This window comes from Macaca thibetana, chromosome 18 (assembly GCF_024542745.1).
Source record: "Macaca thibetana thibetana isolate TM-01 chromosome 18, ASM2454274v1, whole genome shotgun sequence".
Taxonomy (NCBI): domain Eukaryota; kingdom Metazoa; phylum Chordata; class Mammalia; order Primates; family Cercopithecidae; genus Macaca; species Macaca thibetana.
Window position 1 is genome coordinate 23,594,410 of NC_065595.1, and position 15,191 is coordinate 23,609,600.

A 15,191-nucleotide genomic window follows, 5' to 3' on the forward strand; every position below is an offset into this window, starting at 1 on the left:
AGCCCTCCCCATGTGGCTATCTCCTTTCTCCTAGATAGAAACCTGTATTATATTCCCTGTGCTTCCCTGCCTTGCCCTTACCACAGAGTAAGTTGGGTGTTACCTCCTTGATCAAGCTTTTTAAATTTTTGGCTGTTATTTTCCTCAGTTTACTTTCTCTTCCATTGTCTCTGATTTGGCCCATTCTGGTTCATCTTCTATATGATAACAAAAGTTATTTTTCCAAAATATAAATCTGCATGTTTCCCTTCCTTAGAAGAGTGAAATGACTCTTCACTGGCTTTAGGAAGAGGCTGACTTGATCTGCTTTTAGCTTTCTCATCTCTTCTGCTCTTCACCTACAGTTCAGTTCCCTAATCATGTCATGCTTATTATTTTTTGATACCCTATTATGGGTTGAGTATAAAAAGTATTGGTGTAACTAAAGGAAATAGCCTAGTTATTTTCTCAGGCAGATAAACCACAACATGATTCTGAAATCATAAATCCAAACCCCATCTTTTCTATGCTGTAACCCCAGAGCCACCATATTTTACAACTTTGAGAGTGTCATTCACATTGTGTTTCTTGTAAAATGGTGCCCTAAAAATAATGTGATAATACTAATCAGCAGGACTGGCTCAGGCTTCCTGAGATTTTCCTACCCAGGAAATCTTTCCAGGGTAGAAGCATAGGTACTTACATCAAACGCACTTTTGGCTGGAAAGAAGATTGTGCAAATGATCCAGAAGAGTTTCAGAGAGACAAGCATACTGACAGTGTTTCATATTCCTCTTCCCTTATGTGGCCTTCCAGATTCAGTCAGTCAAGTAAATGTAGGATGGAAGTTTGGAGGTTACCTCAGAGCTGTAAGAGCCCTATTCTCTTAAGTTTGGGATCAGAGTCCATTTCAAGGCTAGTCTCTGCGTAACCTGTGTATTGCCTCTAAATCGTCAAGTTATGTGAATAGATACTTGACCAATAAACCATCCTAGAGCTGTATGCTAAAATGAATAGTTTAAATTTTAATTTGTGATTTTTGTTTGATTTGTTAGAAAGCAGGTTGCTTGCCAGTTTATAGCTCACAAGACCTTACATTCCTATGCATAGTTTTAGTATTTACTTGATGAATTTTTGTCTTGTATTCCCTTATATAAATAACTGATGGTGGTATTTCTCAAATGTTATCTAATCAAGTGACTTTCAACTTGCTGATTTTTCATGTTAAGTTAGCTTTGTTCGATGAATTAGGTTTTTTTTTTTTTTTCTTGCCTGGTATTTTCATCCTACTGCGGTAGTTTGTGTACTCAGGGTGTACAAGAGCCCTTTTAAAATGAAACTCGTGTCTCCACAGCTACTTATTACTGTGGCATTCAATCAACCTGTTAAGCTTTATTCCATGAAATTTCAAGGACCAGATAATGGTGAGTAAAGGATAGCTTTTCTTTAAACTAACTTCCTGCTTTGTAGAACTGTTAGCATAAAATTAAAACTTTTTATTAAGTAGAGGTAGGTTTTTTGGTTGTTTTTTTTTTTTTTTTTTTTTGGAGACACAGTCTTGTCCTATTGCCCAGACTGGAGTATGGTGGTGTAATCTTAGCTCGCTGTAATCTCTGCCTCCTGGGTTCAAGCAGTTCTCCCACCTGTGCCTCCTGAGTAGCTGGAACTGGGACTACCAGCAGGCACTACCACGCCTGGCTAATTTTTGTATTTTTAGTACAGGATTTCACCACTGTTGGCCAGGCTGTTCTTGAACTCCTGACCTCAGGTGATCCACACACCTCGGCCTCACAGAGTGCTAAGATTACAGGTGTGAGCACTGCGCCTGGCTTGTTTTGGAACAAAGTAAGATATAAATGAATGGGTAAATAATGTGAGATTATTAGGTACTAAAAGTGTGAAAGAAAGAGAACTTAGTTATTTTTATACTTTTTTATTTTAACATTTGTTTCCTTTTAATCTGAGAAGTGCTAAATGCGTTTTTCCAACTGTTCTAAAACTGTAGATTCTGAGCAGCCATATTTTAGAACCAAAACTGAAAGATTTATTTCAAACCCCTTTTGTTTTAAGTGAGAAAACTGAGGCTCCAGATATTCCTGTTTGCGCCCTATTAATAGTATCATCTTTTTTATATCGATGCATGTAAATATGATTGCGCAGACTTAGGATTTTCTTCTAAAATAAAGAATTTTCCTTTTTTACCCCCCCATTTTTTCTTTTTCTGTTAAGCTTTTTCTGAGGGGTAATAGGGGAATGGAGACTAGGGTTCGATATTTTTTTGATTGATTGGAAGAAATAGCCAAGGCCTTATTTAGAAGATAGCATTTTCTTATTTGTTGTGTTAAATTTTTATGTTAATAATTTTTTATTAATAAAATTGTACTTTTACTCTGAAATTACAAAGTATTTCTATAAGCAAATGCTGCAGAAATGAGTCTTACTTTTCCTTCTTCACCCACAAAATATGAGTGTTAAATTGTTCCTTGAAGTTAAAGGGATTAAGGCATTCTATATGTCGGACTTTACCACTTAGCACATCCTAATGTAATCCCTAAAATGAAATTTGGCAATTTTTATTAATTTTCTTTTGGCTAAATGTTGTCACTGATAAGGCTCTCCTCCTAAATAACTAAATGTACCAACTATTGGCAACTATAAGATCTAGTTCAAATGCTATTTTATGAAGCTTTTTGTTAACCTGCATATATTGTCAGAATCTGTTGTCACCTTCCTTGTACCTCCTCTCCTGTGGTATTTTGTTTATCGTAGCATGTCTTTTGTAGTTGGGGGCAGGGACTTGCTCTGTGTGTATGTGTTTGTTTTAATCTTATATTCCTAATATTTACCACAGTGTTAGCTAGGCCGAGAAAGAACAGTAAACGTGTATTGGAAAATAAAGGATTGGCTGCCTGAATACTCAGACTTTTGTACAAGTTCTAATAATAGAGTTATTTGAAGTATATGTATATTGATTTGTGTGTGTCTGTGTGTAGTGTGAGTGTTGTGGTAAAGGGAGTATAGTATATTTGAGGTTTTTAAACATTTCATTTTATTCTACCATTTTATAGGTCAAGGCCCTAAATATGTAAAAATTTTTATCAACCTACCCCGATCTATGGATTTTGAAGAGGCAGAACGAAGTGAACCAACTCAAGCTCTGGAACTGACAGAGGATGATATTAAAGAAGATGGCATTGTTCCACTTCGTTATGTTAAGTTTCAGAATGTTAACAGTGTAACTGTAAGTAGTATTTCATCCATATGTGTTTAATAGGTTTGTAACAACACTATTTTCAGTATCCTAGGTGAGTCTAAGTGATTCTTTAAAGTGGTATTTATCCACTCAATTTGAAATGAGTAAAATGTATAATAGAATAAATTTTCTTCTTTTAATTTATGTACCCTAAAGAGGAAGGACAGATTGATTTTTGAATATTTGTGGGTTTTTGTCAGTTATTTTATATGTATATGGTAACTTTTGCTAGAGGTTTATTCTATAACTTGATACTAAAACTGAAGATATTTGTGCTTTATTCTTTATAACTGGTAATAAGTAGTGATGCGTTTGTAAAATCCTGTTTACTTTTATTGAAAGTGTAGTGGTCATGATCTTAGTAAAAATGACTTTTTATGTAGTTTTTTGAGATGAGTCTCGCTGTGTTGCCCAGGCTGACTTGAACTCTTGGTCTCAAATAATCTTCCCACCTCAGCCTCCTGAGATGCTGGGATTACAGGCATGCACCACTGCACCTGCCTTAAAAATGACTTTTTAAAAAGATAATATTACATTTTATAAGATGACCTAAAGTATATCTGAATTTTTTCTTCCTTTGAGGCAGGTTCTTGCTTTGTTGCCCAGGCTGGAGTACAGTGGCACGACCTTGGTTCAGTATAGCCCTGACCTGCTGGGCTCAGGTGATCCTCCCTCAGCCTCCCAAGCAGTTGCAACCGCAGGCACGTGCCACCACACCCAGCTAATTTTTTATTTTTGTAGAGTTGAAGTCTCCCCTCCCACCTCGGCCTCCCAAAGTGCTGGATTTATAGGCTTCAGCCACTACACCCAGCCTTTGTGAAGATTGACTAGTGCTTGAGATGATTTTAAGTGATGTATATTAGATGTCATTATTAAAGTGCCACTCATAAGAATCACCTACTTTTTAGCAGTTATTAATTGCTTTTAAAAAATTTAGCATTGAAACCAGCTCACGCTTCTCACCTACAGTCATTTAGAGGAATGGGTAGGACAGTGAGAAAAGAATAGTAGAATATTTAGAAAAAGAAAGTAGGAACCAGCACAGAGCCACTGAGAATGTCATGCCAAACTGGTACAATTTGTTTGTTGTGATGGAATAATTCTATTTTTCTAAATTAGAAGAATGCTAAAGTATGTGTTCATTTAAGAATGTTTTTGAGAGTTTCACAGAATATATGTAGTAGTAGTATGAAGAATTATAATTGGCCGGATGTAGTGGCTCACTCCTGTAATCCCAGCTAAGATGGGCAGATTGCTTGAGCCCATGATTTTGAGACCAGCCTGGGCAACATGGTGAAACCTGATCTCTACAAAAAATACAAAAAGTAGCTGGGCATGGTGGTGCACCTGTAGTCCCAGCTACTCTGGAGGATCACTTGAGCCTGGGAGATTGAGGCTTCAGTGAGCCGCAATTGTGTTGTTACACTCCAGCCTGGGCGACCAAAAAAAAAAAAAGAATTATAATCAAGTTGAGTTTTAAGTATTAGAAATATCCTATTCAAATGAAATCAAAGAAAATGGTTATATTAAACTTGGTGTACTCGTTATCAAATATTTTCTTGAAATAATACATGGCTGCCTTTGAAAACAATGAAAACTGACCAATGAGTGGCATCTCAGAATGAAAGAAGTATGTTGTTTCAATCACGAGAGGCAATTTTTAATTGGGCATGGTGGTACGCTGGTAGTCCCAGCTTCTTGGGATGCTGAGGCAGGGGCATCACTTGCACTGAAGAGTTCAAGACCAGCCTAGGTAACAATGAGACCTTGTCTCATAAAAGAGATAGGTGCCATATTTTAAAGTAGACAGCACCTAGAATATTGTTTTTTTAGACATGGAGCAAATTTTAAAAATCCAATGTATGACAAAGGATCAATGAGTAAAGCTTTTAGTTTTTAACGTGCTGAGGGGAGTTTTTAAATATAGAGTCAAGCTTAAAAAAAAATGTGAGGCGCATAGTATTATTTTAGGAGCTGATTCCCAATACTATTTTTTCTTTTAATGTTCTAGGAAATAGAATGGATACAGGAATATCGGAAAGAATATAACTTCAGTTTTATTCTCAGTGAAAAACTACAATTTTAATAAAATTTCCAATGTTAGTCTGTCCCATTGTAATTGTTAAATCTTAATACCCTTTCAACATTCTCTGTAAAGAATTTAATTGCTGGGCGCGGTGGCTAACGCCTGTAATCCCAGCACTTTGGGAGGCTGAGGCAGGCAGATTGCCTGAGCTCAGAAGTTCAAGACCACCCTGGGCAACACGGTGAAACCCCGTCTCTACTAAAATACAAAAAAAAAAAACAAAAAAAAAAAAAAACAAAAAACCAGGCGTGGCGGCGTGTGCCTGTAGTCCCAGCTCCTCAGGAAGCTGAGGCAGGAGACTTGCTTGAACCTGAGAGGCGGAGGTTGCAGCGAGCCGAGACGGTGCCACTTCACCCCAGCCTGGGCAACAGAGCAAGACTCCGTCTCTTAAAAAAAAAAAAATGATTTGCCGTGCGTGGTGGTTGGCTACTCGGGAGGCTGAGGCTGGAGAATCGTTTGAACCTGGGAGGTAGAGGTTGCATTGAGTCGAGATCGTGCCATTGCATTCTAGCCTGGGCAACAGAGTGAGACTCCATCTCAAAAAAAAAAGAAAAGGAAAAAAAAGTATTTAATTATGACTCCGCCATACTATCACACCAAATTATCACGAACTTGTATATATTGGTGTCTTGCCATGACATCTCTGGAGAAAGAATAGCAGGGCAAACAGCCTTATGATTAATAGTCCTATAGGAGTACTAGTCTTAGTATTATATAATTTAGGTCAATTTTTTTTTTTAAGCCAGAGTTTTGCTCTTGTTGCCCAGACTGCAGTGCAGTGGCATGATCTCGGCTCACCGCAACCTCCACCTCAAGTGATTCTCCTGCCCCACCTTCCCGAGTAGCTGGGATTACAGGTGCCAGTCACCACGCCCGGTTATTTTTTTGTGTGTATTTTTAGTAGAAATGGGGTTTTGCCATGGTGGCCAGGCTATTCTCGAACTCCTGACCTCAGGTGATCCGTCCGCCTCAGCCTCCCAAAATGCTGGGATTACAGGCATGAGCCGCCGCACCCAGCCTAGATTAATTTTTACAAAGAATGGAGAATATTTTTATTAGTAATTTAAGGAAATTGATTAAACTTGAAGCATGTTTGTGAAGAAGGATTGTAATTAAAAATGTAAACTTTTTTGGTAGATATTTGTTCAATCGAATCAAGGTGAAGAGGAAACAACACGAATTTCATATTTTACTTTTATTGGTACTCCAGTCCAGGCAACAAATATGAATGACTTCAAACGAGTAAGTTTGCTTAAACGATACTTAGGGATAGTAAAAATATAATTTTAATGGAATAATTTCATGTATCTCAACTGTCATACTTTCTTTTAACCAAATAATTCAAAATCACATCATGTCATAAAATTTTACAAGGGTGAACTAGGATAGAAAGTTCTCCTAACTATATTTTTAGATATCCAGCAAAGTAATCGTTAATAAAAAATGATGTCGTGACTGATGAAGAGTCTTTTAATGAATGACATCAACATAAGGGTAAAAATAATAGTTGGGTTATAGAAAGTGGTTAGTAATAATGGAAAAATGAAAGTAAAATTATTTGAAAACAATTGTGAGAATTAAAGAACTTAGTTGATACTAAGATTCTGGTGATTATTTCTGATGAAGTTTTAAATTACTTGAATAATTTTATTTAAAAAATAATAGACTGAGTTTTAATATACTGACATGTTAACTTTCCAAACCATGTTTGTATGCTGAAATAGCACATTTCATGAAATAATGATAAACAGGCAAGTTTTCTGAAGTACTTTTATATATCTTTATGTGTGTGCATATAATTTTCTTTTGAAAAGACACAATTACAAGGTTTGTAAAGAATTAATAGGGTACGTGGGACCTTTGTTAATCCAGATTAATTCCTTTTGTACGTCACTGGAACAACTTCTAATGGGCAACAGTTCCCTAAGGTCACTCTTAAATATACAACCACAGATCATCAAAGTGCTACTGAGAGCTGTATCAGTACAGAGCATTAGTTGCTATATATTCAGTTTAAATGTGGCAGCACAGAATACATAGGCATCCCACTGTCTCTGATGATTGCATCTGGCAGGCAGTCTAGAGCTTGAGGAAGAGTTTCCTTAGGCCTGGCAATTCCTAGATGAAGAGGCTCCCAAGAGACCCCTGTTGTGGAATTGAAGATGGAGAACATCTTGAACACTCTTACTCTTTTTGGTGGCATCTACAGATCTGACTTTATTTCACTTGTAGAAAAATGTATTAGATTGCATAACAGAGGATGATCTTACAAAATCGTATGCTGTTCTTACCAAATTGCAAACCTGGACAATAGGTATTTTAACTGGTTGTTTTCCAGTTACTGTTTTCCTGTCTCATAGCGTGATAACGTTTTGGGGACCGCAGGAATAATTATGTACTTAGAGCTGTCATGTCTGGATGTTTCACATATGTATTATGTATCAGAGGAAGCAGAGATTAAGCATCTACATTTTTACGATATGAAATATGTTTTATTGGGAAAATGCGTGAGCAACAAAGACGTCTTGGCTGCCTGCTTTGCCTTTTTGAATTAGATATCATTGGACTTGGCTTTACGTGTACCTTGTGTGGTTTATTCTTAGCTTAGTTTTTTATAAGATCTATTACTATAAATCTTACTGTTTTCTCATGTCATTTATTTGGCTCTAGTTTCCTGTTTCTCACCTCAGTTTATGCTATTTGATTTTCATTTTTTTCTGTAAATAACCACCATTCTATCTTGTTCATCTTCTTACCAGCTAGCCATTCGGTTAAAGTTTCTCTAATTTGCATGAATAATTACTCATCTAACTATCTGCCTCCACTTCGTGTTTAACTTCCCCCTTACATCCCTTCTAGCCTAGTGTTTTCTCTTTTCTGACTGTCAGACTACCTTTCTGGGGGCTGTCTTTAGGATAGCAAAGGTGTTAGACTTTTTTTGCTTGAGAGTATCTGTGCTTGTTTTATAACAGCCATTCATTTAATTTTTTTAACTTTAAATTATTATACGGTAGCAGTTCTCAAGCTTTTTGGACTTGAGACCTCTTTATATTAATACTATTGAAGACCAAAAAGAACTTTTGTTTATGTGGGCTATATTTATCTGATATTTGCCATTTAGAAGTTAAAACTGGGAAATATAAAAAATACTTGTAAATAATGAACACATGTTAACAAATATTTTTAAATAAAAAATAAGCATATTTTCTAAAAAACCAATTTGGTAAGAAGAAGAGTATTAATTTAGAATTTCATGGGTTTTTTTGTGTTTTTTTTTTTTTTTTGAGACAGGGTTTTGTTCTGTCACCCATGCTGCAGTGCAAGAAGCACAGTTATGGCTTACTGCAACCTCAAACTCCTGGGCTCAAATGATCCTTCAGCCTCAGCCTCCTGAGTAGCTGGGACTACAGGCGAGCACCACCACACTCAGCTAATGTTTTATTTGTGTGTGGGGACAGGGTCTCACTATGTTACCCAGGCTTCTCTGTTTACGAGCCTAAAAGCATCCTTTCCTTCTCATATCTGCTTCTGCATTCAGTCAGCTTTCCTGTCACACATCATATAGCCCCTGGAAAACTCCCCTGGATACTTGTGAAGAGCATGAGAGTCTAAAAGGCAAAAAAATGATTTAGCATTATGAAAATAGTGTTGACCTCCCAGACTCCTTGAGAGGGTCTTGGAGACCACACTTTGAGAACTGCTACAAGAATAATTTGAATACCATAATCTACTCCCTTGTTGGTGTTCTGGGCTTCTTAGCCCCTTGCTTTTAATGTTTAATAAATTTTAATTGATAAGTGATTTTCTTATGTATAATAATATTACATTTTCTTGTAATATTTCTGAATGACATTTGTACTGTAGTCACTCATTGTCTTTTAGGGTTATTCTTTAAAAGTGAGCTAGTATTTCATTGTTTTTATATTTTACAAAGCAATAACTTCAATGTAGTTAAAAAAAAAAAAAGGGTTTACATGTGACTGAAACTGGCCAGCTTAGTCCTTGTACAGAGCTGCTTATTAAAAATTATAATTGAGTTTGGTTCTGGTTGAAGGAAATAATAGATGTGTGGTATGGTATGTTTTGTCCTTATGGTACGATGCTAGTACAGTAGTCTCTCCTTACCCGTTGGGGGGGTGGTGGGGAGGAATATGTTCTTAGACCCCCCAGTGGATGTCTGGAACCACAGACATTAACAAACCCTACTGTGTGTTTTCCGTCCAGACGGTTTCCAACTTATGATGGTTCAGGTTTACAGTACTGCAAAATTGATATGCATTCAGTAGAAACCATTCTCTTAAGTGTGGGGCAGTTTTGCGTTTTTGACTTACAGTATTTTCAACTTACAATTGGTTTACTTATTTTTATTTTTTTGAGATGGAGTTTCACTCTTGTCACCCAGGCTGTAGTGCAGTGGTGTGGTCTCAGCTCACTGCATCCTCCGCCTCCCGGATTCAGGTGATTCTCCTGCCTCAGCCTCCGGAGTAGCTAGGATTACAGGTGCCTGCCACCACACCTGGCTAATTTTTGTAATTTTAGTAGAGATGGGGTTTCACCATGTTGGTCAGGCTGGTCTCCAACTCCTGACCTTACCACCTGTCTCGATCTCCCAAAGTACTAGGATTAGAGGCATCAGTCACTGCGCCTGGTCTTTACAATGGGTAGTCGGGATATATTACCCTATCGGAAGTGGAAGAGCATCTGTACATATATACATACCGCTGATAATGTTTAATGTATAAATTAGGCACAGTAAGAGATTAACAACAAAGCCAGGGCATGGTGGCTCACGCCTGTAATCCCATCACTTCGGGAGGCCAAGGCAAGAAGATGACTTAAGTCTGGGAGTTCAGGACCAGCTGGCAAACATAGGAAGACTCCATCTCTATTTAAAAAAAAAAAAAAAATTACCCATGCAAGGCAGTGGGCGCACCTATAGTCCCAGCTACTTGGGAGGCCGAGGTGGGAAGATCATTTGAGCCCAGGAGTTCAGGACCAGCCTGATAAACATAGTAAGACTCCATCTCTGTAAGAATATACACACACACACAATTACCCAGGCAAGGTGGTGGGCACACCTGTAGTTCCAGCTACTTGGGAGGCTCAGGTGGGAAGATCACTTGAACCCTGGAGTTCAAGGCTGCAGCGAGCTAGGATCATGCCACTCTACTCCAGCCTGGGTGACAGAGCAAAACCTCATATCAAAAAAAAAAAAAAAAAAAAAAAGATTAACAACAACAGCTAATAATAAAATAGAGCAATTACAACAATATACTGTGGTTAAAAGTTAACATGGATATGGTCTTTCCCATGCTTGCTCTTCTCTCACTGTCTCAAAATATTTTATTGTACTGCACCATAGGCAGTTGAAACTGCAGAAGGTGAAAGCATGGATAAGGAGGGACTACTGTTCAGTCATGATCTCTGGTCTACAGCAAGTCTATATTCTTGTAGATGGTGGACAAACAGGGGAAGTTAATCAAAATTAATCAAAGCTTAGTTCAAGGGTCTCTTTGTCCACAGAGTATTCTCAGATGTTACCAGCTAAGTGACTTTTCCTTTTCCTCCTACAATGACTGGGAAAATCTGAGAATACTTTGTAAAGAAAGAGGGCCTTCAACTAAGTTTTGAGAGTAGAATTTGTACAGTTCAACAGACAGCTATGGGCACCCTTGATAGAATGGAGAAGTAGGGACCTGGACATGAACTTAGGAAGGTGGAGGATTCATTCAAGGACAAGTCACATATGGCGTGTCTTTTTCTTTTACTCGTTTGGTCAGTCTGAATTAGTATATACATAGTAATTAGAATTGAAAATTTCTTTTTTTTTTTTGAGACGGAGTCTTGCTGTGTCGCCCAGGCTGGAGTGCAGTGGCGCGATCTGGGCTCACTGCAAGCTTTGCCTCCCAGGTTAACGACATTCTCCTGCCTCAGCCTCCAGAGCAGCTGGGACTACAGGCACCTGCCACCACACCCAGCTAACTTTTTTGTATTTTTAGTAGAGACAGGGTTTCACCGTGTTAGCCAGGATGGTCTCGATCTCCTGACCTTGTGATCTGCCCACCTTGGCCTCCCAAAGTGCTGGAATTACAGGCGTGAGCCACCGTGCCCGGCCTAGAATTGAAAATTTCAAAATAGATTTGGCATATGTTTTATAGGCACAGGGAGGAAAATTATGATGACCACTGTGTAGTGAAGGGTGCTATATAAAATGGCTTAATGAATGATAAAGTAGATCGAATGTTTAGCATTTTTAGTTTATATTTTTATCTTATGTGAGCTGTTTCTGGATAATTTCAGTTTTCAGTATGTCACTGACTTCCTTATGTCACTAAGATGACAGAAGCTAAGGTAATGCTGTTGAATCTCCAATGCTGATAGAAATCTTAGACAACCTTTCATGCTATTACAGGTTTTAAGGTTAGACTTTTAAGGTTTGGCAGACTAGATACCCCTTCTACTTGTCTGTTTTTGGTTCTTATAGGCATCATGCACACATTATAATCTATACTTTGGCTGTTTGTTGTTGTCAATAGATTTTTTGTATTGCAGCATGAAAAACTTGCCATTGCCATCTTAATTGGAAGTAGATGGTTTTGCTAAAATACGCTGTTTATATGGATTGCTTTATTTTAATACAGAATTTTAAATTAAAATTTTATAAAAATAAAAAATGAGAAAATTATAGGGGCTTCTGCTTCTTAGGAAATGAGGTGCATGTGAAACTATTTTTATCACTATAATAAAAGTAGACTTTTCTAAACTGGCCATTCACCGTATCAGCTATTTTTGTAACATTTCTGTCTGTTTATTTTTCAGCTTTTTTAATCCAACTCAAATGAACTAAAAACAGAAGATATTTTAAAATGAAGTAATATAAAGATTGACCTTGTCTTACTCTACTCCCCTCCTTGCTTCTCTGCTCATCTAGCACCTGTCTGCTCTCACCCTTCCCATGTTCTCGCCATTGTTGGTGCAAGATTTCTACAGCTTCTATCATCTGGATCAGCCTTGTTACCTAGGTTTCCTCAACCATCTCTTTCTTCAGATCTCATCCTAGTTGTGTTTCTCAATTGGCCTTTTGTTTTGGCTTTCGTTTTGGGCTTGCAACTAGGTGCTTTAATTTTATTACCATACCGTGTTGCTCACTAGCCTTTTTACTTTTTTTACTTTCTACCATTTTATATTTAATTTTGTACTACATTTTGAGAGGTAAAATCACAATAAACTTAAATTGTTATAAGTGGTTTTAGATTTAACTAGTTGTTGAGTAATGTTTTAATCCATTCTAAACTTTAAATTTTATTTCCTAGGAACTATAGAATTCTTTTGGAAATCAAATATAGCAGTTGCATCAAGTTCTTTTATATTTGTGCTAGTTTAATATGTTGATTGCGTTTCAGTTGAGGGGTGTTAGTTTTCTTTTCCTAGTTGGAACGTTAGCCCCAAAGTCCTTTTGATGATTGCTTGGGGCGTGTCCTCCGCTTTTGCCCAAGTGAGCTCAAAACCAGTTGAAGGACTTATGGACTGAATATTAGGCTGGGTTAACATATTAATATAGAAGATCAATGGACTCTCTGAATAAATATAAATAAAAAGTATTTGAATAAATATTTTTTACACCTAATTTTTATGTACGTAGATTTTGGTTTGTCTGAGGTGTAATATAAAGACTTAAGAATGAATAAAAGAGCTTTACGTTTGGGATGACAATCCATGTTGGAATGTTGAATTTCTTCTTTTTTACAGAAAATACACATTGGCAAGTTGAGAGTTATCAGCCTGTGAAACAGTATGCAGATTTGTGTCTTCTGTATCACATCTGCTAGAAGTTTAATTTTTAATATTATTTGTTTTTGTTTTCTTTTGCTTAATCTAATAGCTTTGTGTTTTGTGTTTCCCAAGTAATATAATGATGAATAATGCTCTCAGTGTTTATCAGCACAAAATTTACTTGTGATAGAGATAATGCCACTTCCCCTTCTAGTGGCTCTTAAAACCGAAATTTCTTACTCTTATCCACATTCTCTTGTATGAAACTGCCTTTTATCATCTTGCTAGCTTGTGAGCTTTCTAACATGGTGTCTTTGGACCAAAGGGGAGTTCTTTTAAGGTACTAGAAGTGATTTTTCTCAGAGTGGGAAAAACATTTCTAGGATTGTGTGATTGGGATTTCAGTGGAAAGCTTTCAGGTCTCTCATAAATGATGTTGACCCAGCTATGTTATATTTTAGACCAGACATGTACTGATGACCTTTATGTGTTTTGCTGGTATAGATACTGCCATTTAGAATAGAATCAATTTAAAATACGAAAATTACATTTATAAATGTACACAGAAATCTTTCTACGCAAATACACATTCAGTATTTTGCAAGTGGGTTTCTTTAGAGGCATTTTTGCTCTAAGAATACATTATCTAATGATAAACTTTAAGTTTTAGGTAAATTTCTCAATTAGAACATAATTTTCTAACTCTCCTGCACAGAATTTGTTTTCTAGATTTGTTGGTGGAAAACAAATTTTTATTCTTCACATTTTTATGCTGCCACATATATAGCAACCAGAATGTTTTTTATAACCCTCCAGTAGAGGATTTTTCTAATCATTGACAGAAACAAGGTTTATTCGTTTCATTTTTAGTAGTACTCTTACACCAGGGTTTTTTTCTTAAACCAGAAAAAATTAGTCACTTTTAATCTGTTTTCATTGCATGTCAATGTTTTGCGGGGGGAAGTCTGGAAATTTGCTATGTTGGGCATGAAGACATGAGTTCAGCATACCCTTCTAATTCCAGATTCTTTTGTGATCAACATTTGATTTCTAACTATCTAAAAATAGTATGTCAAATATGTTTTACTCATATAGCATCATTTTTAAAATTAACTTCTTTAAACTTTCAACCTTGTTTTTAAAAAATTGCTATACTTAAAAACAAAAAAAAAAAACTGTGTGAAACCAAAAATAGCCCGCATGTGTTTTATGTGTAATTCCTGTGGCTGGGGTGGGAGGAGAGGTCACAGTTTGCTTCAACAGTGAAAATACATTGCATGCCAGAAAAAATCCAAGGATAAAAATTAATACCAAGGTTTCAAACTGAGTACTATATTAGTTTTTTTTTAATAACGCATATTTAAAATCAATAGGATGTACATATAAATTTATTTTTGTCTTTCTAGGTAGTTGGCAAAAAAGGAGAAAGCCACTAAGGTGCAAAAGACACTGGACAACCATATTGCAATCAGATCTACAGCTCCTGGATAATTGCTTGATTCTCGCCAGAGACTGTCAATGTTTCATTCATTGCCATTACCAATAAATCATTGCTTTTGTTCAGATGGTATCACTAGTGTTTCCATTGTAATCTTGACACATGCAATTGTAAATAAAAGTCACTACTTTTGCCAAGCTTAATTTTTGTCATTCTAAATCAGTATTTTCTCTTTCCATGTATTTGAAAATTGGTCAACTTCTGATTTTAGAGGAGAGTTAAATGTCTGGTAGTATATTGATTGAAAGCCAGTTTCTTTAGAAAAGGAGAAACTGGTTTAGGGAATTAAGGAGTACATGTGCACACATTCATAGCAAGTGATTTTGATAAGTGAACTTGGAACAGCTAACCATGTTAAATCAGCACTAACTTGCATTTCTGTTAAAGGACATTTGGATATCTGAGCTATAGAAATGACTCAAATTATAAATTAGAAGAAATAAACAGTTTTAATGAGATTTCGCTACTCTTACCTAAAACTTAGCTAGTGGGTCCACAAATTCTTGCTTGGTATATACCAAGATTTTAATCTCTTCTGGTAAACTTTAAAATTTGAGTCAGCCCTTTTTTTTTTAATTTTTTTAAACTAATTAGAAGAATGT

At 36.5% G+C, this 15,191-nt stretch overlaps 1 protein-coding gene across 3 annotated transcripts in view; it reads left to right on the forward strand.

The window, feature by feature from the left end:
• The window catches only part of TXNL1 (thioredoxin like 1), a 37,407-nt gene extending 22,675 nt beyond the window's left edge, over positions 1-14,732 (forward strand). The window contains exons 5-9 of one of the 3 annotated variants that reach the window (XM_050767827.1): positions 1,334-1,403; positions 3,048-3,220; positions 6,456-6,560; positions 13,068-13,110; positions 14,498-14,661. In XM_050767827.1, the coding sequence (XP_050623784.1) occupies positions 1,334-1,403; positions 3,048-3,220; positions 6,456-6,560; positions 13,068-13,106 (387 nt within the window). In that variant the 3' untranslated portion in view covers positions 13,107-13,110; positions 14,498-14,661. Of the gene's footprint in view, positions 1-1,333; positions 1,404-3,047; positions 3,221-6,455; positions 6,561-12,137; positions 13,034-13,067; positions 13,111-14,497 lie in introns of those variants that run through there. The other 2 variants (XM_050767828.1, XM_050767829.1) reach the window with 2 other exon arrangements.
• Positions 14,733-15,191: the final 459 nt, after the last annotated feature.